General features: G+C 37.0%; 2 protein-coding genes across 3 annotated transcripts in view; one reads left to right on the plus strand and one right to left on the minus strand.

The window, feature by feature from the left end:
* The window catches only part of LOC138861832 (thyroid transcription factor 1-associated protein 26), a 13,847-nt gene extending 13,093 nt beyond the window's left edge, over positions 1–754 (plus strand). The window contains exon 4 of the mRNA XM_070121832.1: positions 1–754. This exon is cut by the window's left edge and continues 1,064 nt beyond it. The gene's annotated coding sequence lies outside the window, so the exon portion shown is untranslated.
* A 3,255-nt stretch (positions 755–4,009) lies between these two features.
* LOC113807135 (serine/arginine-rich splicing factor 5) overlaps positions 4,010–10,000 on the minus strand; it is a 17,195-nt gene continuing 11,204 nt past the window's right edge. For both annotated transcript variants that reach the window (XM_070121831.1, XM_070121830.1), the window contains exons 6-9: positions 6,511–6,584; positions 6,136–6,315; positions 5,854–6,024; positions 4,010–5,748 (exon numbers count right to left, since the gene is read on the minus strand). In XM_070121831.1, the coding sequence (XP_069977932.1) occupies positions 5,433–5,748; positions 5,854–6,024; positions 6,136–6,315; positions 6,511–6,584 (741 nt within the window). In that variant the 3' untranslated portion in view covers positions 4,010–5,432. The remainder of the gene's footprint in view (positions 5,749–5,853; positions 6,025–6,135; positions 6,316–6,510; positions 6,585–10,000) is intronic.

Raw genomic sequence — 10,000 nt, forward strand, 5'->3', positions numbered from 1 at the left:
TGTGCCATTAGGAAATGCTTAGAATAATTCTTAATCTTTCAATACGACAGTTCATTTCATATGTACTTGTCCAAAATCAACAACAAATTTAGTTTCTCTTTGACATTGATAAGTAAACAAGAAAATATGCAGTTAAGTTGCCCTTTTAAATTTGGGCATTCAGGAATAGGAATCCTGTAAATGAATAGGAGAAAGGGATGAAAATACTGAATATCTTCAAGCTCGAGTTATTTGCATTAATCATTCTCTAGGGTAAACCTGATAAAAGGAAATTAATAATTAAAGTCAATATGAATGCAAAGATAACTTTTGGAGCATTATAATGTTTTTCATTTGATTTCAGTTTATTTCACACAAATTTCTCCTGACAAGCAAAGTTTGTGCTTATGGCTATGGTGTTTTAAATATTTAGTATAAGGTTACCAACCTTAGAGGCCATAGGATACTGTCTGGGGCTATGAAGTAATTTGATTTATGTCCATGATTTCTTTTTTCAGTGGCCTGTAGTATCTAGATATATTATCTGTCCCATAACACTGAATAAAAATAATTCTTTGTAGTGCTATAGCTGTTTGTAAAAAATGACAAACATTGAAGTGGGCTAAGGAGATTATTATATATTGGCCAGAGACCAAAGAAAAGAAAAGAGGTGTAACCACAGATTATTTTCTTTCACAAGAGAAATATTCACAAAGTCCACTTGACTGAATGTACCATACAAGCAGAGTATGTGAATTAAAATACATGACTACTATGATTTGTATTCATTACCACTTTAAATAAATTTATTACAATTCCTTAGGCATTGAACTAATTTCCCAAATTGCACCTCAACCATTACCCCCAATCTATGCCTGTTGTCATCATGGACGTGAAGGGTGTAGGAGATAAGAGCTGTGGCCCAATGTAGGGGATCACCCATCTTGGACCTCAGCCTTAATATCAACTAATTTTGGATGGCCCTTTCTTCTCCCCTTCCTTTTCTTTTTCTTCTTTAGTCCTTTCTGACCACTACCTAAACATGTAAGAGTTATGCTGAAGGGATGAGAGGCTGGCTTTGTAAGTCCTGAATGGTCTCTGGAAGCCATGAGTACAGTATTCCCTTGGGTAATCACCAAGCCCTTACCCATAATGGGGACCCTGAGAGTAAACAGTTTCTCTTTCCCACATATTTCAGATCAGTAATGAAGACTTTGAACACTTGAGGTTTGCCCTTTCATCAGCTAGCCTATCTAAATCTGACTTTTGTTTCTTAACCCCTGCCTCTTCTTTTATCACAGCTCTGAGCATTGATAATAGTACCTCTTCCTCAATGCTTGCTGTCAACTCTATCCATTCTGAATCATCCACGTAGGTCTCATTATTCAACCTTCACAATACACCCCTTTTTCTCTCATCCTCCAGCAGGTGGAATTAATTCTTTGTATTTCCCCCTACACCTCCCTTACTCTGACAATACCCTCATCTTCCAACAATGTCGTTTCCAAAAACAAGTAGGCAAAGTTTCCTTTTGCAGCAGTTCTAATTGTTGTAATAGTTACATCTGAGTCCTAAGCCCATGCATTACCTACCATGACTGACTTCACTGGCAAACTTATTGCAGAACTGTTTTCATCTCCAAAGCTGATTACCCTGTCTATGACAAAGACTGGTAAGACTAAAAACCTGTTTTCCTGGCTCATTGACTTATGATAATTGGTAGTAGTGCAACACTATCCTTCCAGAGGCCATTGTAAGTCCTACATCAATATTGCCAAGATTAACTTCCATAGACTTGACCTTCCTCAAAGTTTTATATCTACCCAGTCTGGCCAGATCAACCCCTTCCCTGTCAGAAAAGTTGGCATTTTGGTCACCCTGCCAAACTGTTGCTCCACAGCCCACTGTACTCTTGTGTGCCTAATCTGATCATAACCATTAATAGCACTGCACAGTCATGTATGTGTGTTAATTGTGGTGGCTCCAACAATGTATTTTATAGGAGTTGCCCTGCCAACAAAACTGAATCTGAGGTAGCAGTTCTCAGGTTCAAGCTAGGCCTCACTTTCCATGGGGCCAAACAGGATGCACACCAATGAGGTTTTTCTCCCTCTACCTATTCCCTCGTTGTTCTTCGCTCTGTTCCTCTCCCATCTTCTCAGGATGTCTCAGCATCTCCCCCATATCCATCCTCCTCCCACACTCTCCCAACAAACTCCAATTGATAATATGAAGTACAATATAGATTAGTTGCAGTTATTCCAAGGTAGTTTGAACCAGGTTGCTCCACTCATCTTAATGAAAGTCTTAACTCCCAACTTCTGAAGTAAGCCCTACCTCTGTGCCTTTATTCATTGCAAATATAAAACATTTTTTCCTTGGTTGCATTGTTTATTTTTCTACCATTGTTATTAATAAACAATTCTGAAAGAAAATGCACTGCATACCATAAAACTTTACAATAAAAGTATGCTGTAAGATATCAGATATAACTAGATATACAATTATTTGGATAATATACTCATTATCATAAAGTACCAAAAGCAAAACAAAATGTCTCCTCTTTTCTTTGATAATGAAGAGCTCCTTACCATTGACAACAGTCAGAATACTCCTGGGAATAAGTAAATTTCACTTTTTGGTTCAACAGGACAGATGAAAGTGCTTATTCCTGTCATTCAGTTGTGCAAAATGTATTAACACTACAAAAAAAAAAAAAAAATCAGGTGCCCCAGTTTTACCCTGGCTTTCTTGGGAGATTACTCAAGGTTATCCATCCCTGTCATCATATCAAATTCCCAGCATATCTACACAAGAACTACATTGCCACAGCAAAGCACATTCAAACTGGCTTCAAAACGTTTAAAATGCATAACAGTATTTAACAATTGAATACAATTGTAGATCAATGCTAATGAAAAGAGAGAGCATGTGGGCAAAGGATACTAGATCTGGCACCCATATCCCAAATATGTGCCTCAGCCTGAATAAATGGGTAGTAGTGGTAAGGCATGGTAATCAGTCTATTGATAATTAGTAGGGTATTCAAAATAGAGCGATAGGGTGAGGCTTGGGTGCAAAGTCCACTTAGTAAGGAAGATTTTTTTGTTCAGAAGCCTATAATTGAAGGATTCCTAGAATGGTTAATGGTCTAAACAAATAAATATGCCAGAATCAAAGGTCATAAAGCCCTGAAATAAAAATGGGGTAATGATTAGGACAAAGTATGGTAGATGCAGCTTAGTGAAAAGGGTAGAAGCGAAGAGCAGTGTATGAAGGCCATTCGGGACTGACACAGACAGCCTCTCCCCATAGCTCCCACACCTTAGGAAGTGGACAGAAGAGAAGGAAAAGGAATGGGGAAGAAGAGACCACACTGAGGTCCAAGGTAGGGGAGATCCCCTACTGCCAGCCTGTCTCAGTCTCTCTTATTGATCTGTTTAATGAAAATTTTCTGCTGCATCAACGTCTAAGGTCGTTGAAATATAGTAATAGGACGAGGCTTGGGCATGAAGCTCCCAGGAAACCAAAGGTTACCTGGGAGTACTATTATAAAGTATTGTGACAAGTTAAATTTTTAGCAATTAGAACAAAATGTGTTAGATGTCGAAGACTGGTGTTGGTTAATATGGCAGTGAAAAGGGTAAAGAGGAAACAGCAGATGGAGAACAAAGGCTGTTAGGTATGGTAAGACAAGCCTAGAGAAATTCCACCTTCAAGGATGCCCCAAAGCATTAGCTTACTGCATGCCCTAACTATTAAAGTAAACTTGAGGACAAAGACGAATTGGGCGAGTTGGTTAGTCAAGAATGCTGGTTGTCTTTAAACGGGAATTGTAAGGACATCTTCCGTTGATTTATGGTTGTCACTATGTATAAATGACAAACTTTGTAGTACTTTATATGATATCTGGATTTAGATTTTGTTATTCACTGTCTGATTCATAATAAACATTGTGGAGAGACAGGAACAACTAAGTTTCATACTGAATTCATGTATTATAGAAAGAAAACAATATGGAAAAACAAAATTTGGTAACATCTATTTTATTTCAGTTCAAAATTGCCATATATCAATGGCTACACGAGAATCTTATTGTATAATGACAACTGGAGTTGAAACACTTGGTTACCTGCCTATCAAAAAGAAGTTTCTCCATACAATGTATGATATACCCTTGGTAAAACAATGCTTTAATATGCAATAATTACAAAATCATATAGTAATCTCCAGTGTCAATCACTTTCTAAAAAATCCCTATACATACAATCATAAATCTAGACAAAAGTAGCAACTTCATAATTGCTTACGGTAGACACTCATGGCGAGTTGTAAGCACACCCCATTACAAACCACAAAAAGGTTTTTGTTATAAAGACAATCAGGAATTCTTAAGAGCATGATGCATGGTGCTAATATTTGGTTTCATCTCAATGCATGAGATTATTTTTAAACAAAGGCACTTAATAAATTTCGAATAATAACGACAATCTACCAAGAATCTCAACTCCCTAAATAATGTATGTGGGTCATAAGGGAATACAATATATTCACCATCAAATCTTAACACAAGAACTTATTGTGTCCAAAAGATGTTTCTTTGTACTATCTTGAACAAACCACAGTACACCACAGCATATATGAACTTAAATCTGGGGAAAATTATAAAAAAGAAATCCCCACAACTTTCTCCTTTTCATCTCAAAATCACAAAGAGAACAAGGAAGAAAACTCAAGAAAATGATGGTACAAAATTCTTGATATAAACATACTAATATGCAAGTAAAATTATCCATCTCCATATCTACTGAAAAAGGCAGATAGTTTGAAAGGAGAGCTCAATTAACAACCAAGCATGACCTACTCCAAAGTATTATAATACTCTGAATTGTTTACAGCATATCTACCCAGTGCCACTGGACTTACCATCTAATATTGTGACCAGCTTGGGTGTTTCACAAAAAAATAACCCATTTAGTTCACATACTCCAAAAAACCTCTCTTATACATAGAAGCATAACGAAATGTAAAATAGCATTAGTGCATAAAATACAATTTTCAATGCTATATCCTGATTCCATGGTTTCAATTTTATTATTATTTTTTTCTTTTTGTAAAAACATTTTATTTAAAAATGCCAATATGCAAGTATTCCCTTAGAAGAACTATGGCAAAGAGTAAAATGTTCTGAATGTGTGTAATAAATATATATACATAACTAATACATACAAATATGCATACAGACAGACATACAAGACATACAAAATATATACATATCTATTACAAACACTCGTCAACAAGGACACTAATACAAGCTATCTTAATATCACTGTCATTGTTGAAATACTCTAAGCAATTTTCTTCATTAATATTGTTATCTGGTCAAGATGTGCTTCATTAGGAACACTTGTCTAAACTAAATATTTTGTGTCTATACATAATGACAGTACTCATTATTCATCCTCGGGATGGTCATGTCCATTTTCCTGGGGTGACCTTGAACGAGATCCAGAGCGGCTGTCACGTCTACGTGGTGATGCAGAGGGTGATCGTGATCGTGACCTTGACCGTGATCGGGATCGAGATCGTGAAGTTTCTTTCTTGTTATCTATTGGGCTGCGAGATCTAGATCGTGATCTACTACGGGATCTGCTGCGAGAACGAGCTGTCTCCATTTCCTTAGGCTTGTCTATTGGCTCCTCTGACATCTTTCTAGAGCCTGACCGTGAACGGCTGTCTCTTCCACCTGATCTTGACCTCTTTCTTTCTCTATAAACAGAATTACAATGTAAGTACCTTTATAAAGAAGTTTGTATAATTTAATTTGTCATTAGACCAATAATTATTTCAACAACTTTTAAGATTTCTACTTACACAGACTTTGACCTGGACCTAGATCGAGATTTTGACCTTGATCGTGACCGAGGGGACCTTGAACGGGATCGGGAACGTGACCGTGAGCGAGAATCCTTAGACCTGGACCTTGATCGTGACTTAGTCCTTGATCTCCTTGACCTTGAACGTGAACGGCTCCTACCTCTTGATCTGTAAATATGTTAAACTATTAGTTCAAATGTCATTGATGCCGACTTGCACTGACACAATTTTAATTTATCAGTCATAAATCTTACTTTTAAACTAACATCAAACACTTACCTTGACCTTGAATATGACCTGCGGGATCGTGAGCGTGAACGAGATCGCCTGCGAGATCTTGAGCGGGAACGGGAGTGTTGTCGATCCTCAATCAGCCTAATTCGCCTTCCATTCAGTTCCGTATCGTCTAACTTCTCAATGGCCCTCTTCATGTCAGACCGTGTGGCAAACTCTACAACACTGTCAGGAGAAAAAGAAATATGGATATATAGTATTAATTATCTTTAACAACACTAACTCTTAATGCATTAAATAAGAAAATACTGAAAATTAGAGGTATTAGAAGAAGAAACGATGATAATGATTAAGCAGCAGAACTCAAGTGTAACTTTTATTGCACTGTACTTTTAAAAGGTATAGTAAAATTTCACTTACCCTTCATAGCGTCGGTGCTTGTGGGCATCTGCAAAGGTAATTTCTCCTGCTTTGCGCATGTAATCCTTGAGATCCTGCAGCAGATTAAGAAAAATATTTTAATTAGAAAATCAGTTCGTTAACAAATTATTAAATGATTCCATTTACACTAAAAATAAATAAATAAAATAAAGCTTACTACCAGAGGTTAAAATGAAAACCTATATGAGGGACCTAAAGTGAATCTGTGAGTAGTGTTTATAATGCTTCATTTCAGAAGGTCACTGTCTCAGCAAGGGACTCTTCTCACCTGACTATCTAAAGCTTAATTTTCAAGGAAGCTTTTTTTTCCAGTGAACAAGTTCCTGAGCTAGAGGTAGATGAAGAGGTATCTGGCATATACAATCATGCACTGTGTCAGCTTCCCTGCCTTCCTGTAATGTGCCTTCCATATTGTTGGCTGGGTGGACTTCCCCCAGGCAGATGAGCTGTGATTGGCCAATCACCAACATGCTTCAACCCTGCCCTACTCTGTCAGCTCACTTGTGAGACATCCTGCCACTGTGCCTGGCTTAATGGGGAGGCTAAGTGTTAAGGAGAGATGATGCTTCAGCTACAACACAGAACTAGAGCAAGCATTCATACAAACAATAACCAAGGAGGAAATAAGGAAAGCAAAGTAAGGGACTTTCTCAAACCACTGATGATATAATCATGTATGAAGGCAACAGCAGGTAGTTATACCCTAACGTGGGCGTAACTCATGCTACGCAGATTATTGGTCAGGCCCTCGGTCCAGCTGGGTGGGACGGGCCGGCCCCCTGGGACAGTGTGGGACGGCAGGGGTACGTCCGGGTTGTTCTTGGTAACCTCCCGGCCTCTCCCGTCCACCTCTACTTCTCACTCACCGGGTGTGGGGGGGGCCATCTTAAAACATAGGCGGAATGTTTAACATAGAGCGCAGCACGAGTTTCAGTATTTCACATTACTCATAAATATCCGTGACTCTTCTCCATCTTAATACCCTATCTTCTTTACCACTACCATGCCTGAATTCAAACTAGAAAATTAATAAACCTATGACCATCCTCCTACTCAATTAACAATTATCCAACTTTATTGCAAGCTGTTTTATATTTGTCTTGAGGCTAAAACATAATCACTACTTGAACTGTATATACTGTATATATACATTACACATTTGTAACAAGGACATCGACCATACCTAGTAAAAAGCCTTTGACCTCATGGAATACTTTTCCACTGATATTTCAGTGGTTTCAGGTTATTTACTCATTTCCTATAAGTCCTTTTCCTGGCAAACTTAAAAGTATTTCTCTACTAAGGGTAACCCGACCATGCTTAAAGCTTTTAAGTTTAATTCCCAATCAGAGGTAATGAAGCATGCATGCTCACAGTCCATGACAGTCTCCCCTCCTAGGAGAGGGTGTATGAATAGAGTAATAAATATACAAATATAATGAAAATAATGTGAATTAACGCAACCCTTTTTCGAGTATTGTTGAGAGCATGTCATTAACATTCATTAAATTGTTGAGTAGTAGTCAAGTATCAATAGTAATGCTGATCTATGATAAATAAAAAATAAAATGAATTTGCCTTTACTCAGAAAATGTGTGGTTTTACATTTTATTGATAGAAAAGGAGAAAAAATTGTCTGCAGATATACAGACAAAAGTGAGAGGAATCTTCTGGTGTACAGAAGTGCCAGTACGCATTAGGTAAGAGTATGTTCTGGAATGTAAAGATTCATTGTTTATCAGATCAAGAAAAGGTCTGACAAATATATTGCTTGGCAGGTTAACAAAAACAAGCAAGCAGTCAATAAAACTACTGTGGATAGACCCTTTTAGCATTGAAACAAGTTTATAAACACTGAAACGTGATATGGTCTCATTAACTGTTGATGTTACAAGTAACTGAAAGGGTCATCAGTAATGCTTATTACACAGCCAGGTCTAAACTAATCTTGTTTGTGAGGAATTCACTTAGAAGTCCATAAAATCCAAAAAATAATAATCTATTAATGTAAATCAACATCAAACTATAAATTAAAGCTTTCCCTTACTGTAATCTTAAACCATTGGTGCTGGGTACATGGACTGTCCACTGTAGTTTGTCAATTTTGTTTAAACAGATATGTTTCACTAGCACTTAGTCACCAAGGAGTCGATTATTAGGCCTACCTCACCTCATCTGTTTATCCCATTACTTGAATTTGATTTCTGATACCATTATATTCATCAATATTAAAATAAATGACATTATCCTCATCATAATGTTACCAACAACAATAATAATAATAATTAAAAAAAAAAAAAAAAAAAAAAAAAAAAAAAAAAAAAAATGAATATGGTGTACAGCAGTCTTGTAGTGAGACCAATAACAGATTCTTTGGTGAATAACACTCATAAAACAATCTACTTGCAAACCAAATATATGCCCTCCTGGCATGAATGGGTTGTGTGTGCAAAAGTGTGTATGAGAAAGGGAGGATATAAAAGAGACGAGTGAGGGGAGAGGAGAGGTATAGTAGAAGGGAGGGAGGTAGATAGAGGTAAAGGGAGGGAATGACAGGTGAGGGTAAGGAAGGAAGGAAGGGAGAAAGGGGGGAAGGAAAAAAAAAAGGAGAGAGAGAATGTGTTATGGTATGGGTGGAAAAAAAAGGGCAATGAGCCTCCAGAAAATTGGCCAACTCTACCAAGGTTATCTAGGAATTTTAAGACCTTGAAAAATGTCAAAAGCAGAAGAGGATACTAAGAAACATTTCAAATTGCCAGTTACAACTCAGTTGTCCTGAAATATCAGTGCCTTAACAAGCTTTGCACTTTCACCTGTTAAAGGCAGCGGGTGGGGACTAGAAATGAATGAATGAGGAAAGGAAGAGGTCAGTGTGGTTGAGGAGAAAAAGGAAGAAAAAAGGCATGAGACTGAAAAGAGAAAAAGAAAAAAGGCATGAGACTGAAAAGAGAAAAAGAAAAAAGGCATGAGACTGAAAAGAGAAAAAGAAAAAAGGCATGAGACTGAAAAGAGAAAAAGAAAAAAGGCATGAGACTGAAAAGAGAAAAAGAAAAAAGGCATGAGACTGAAAAGAGAAAAAGAAAAAAGGCATGAGACTGAAAAGAGAAAAAGAAAAAAGGCATGAGAAAGAAGAGAGAAAAAGTAAGAAGGGGGTGGAAAATCTCAATTTTGACAAAAGTGGGGATAGAGAACGATGGGGCAAAATGGAGGAAGGTTATATGTTCAAGACTACAATAAATGGTTGAAAAAAAATGAAGGCCGATAGATCTGAATTCTGGGAGATTTTGAAGGGTTATCTTTAAGTAATGTAGCAAAGCAATTACTTATCATAACTGCTCCAAAAACAGAAATCAGATTTCCACTGAGGTCATCATCAATGTATTCACAGCTACAAATACTAAAATGCAGTAAAAATGTTTCTTTTCTATCAAAAATAAGACTTGTTACAATATACTGTAAAATATTAATA

The sequence above is a fragment of the Penaeus vannamei genome, chromosome 5 (assembly GCF_042767895.1).
Source record: "Penaeus vannamei isolate JL-2024 chromosome 5, ASM4276789v1, whole genome shotgun sequence".
Classification (NCBI taxonomy): domain Eukaryota; kingdom Metazoa; phylum Arthropoda; class Malacostraca; order Decapoda; family Penaeidae; genus Penaeus; species Penaeus vannamei.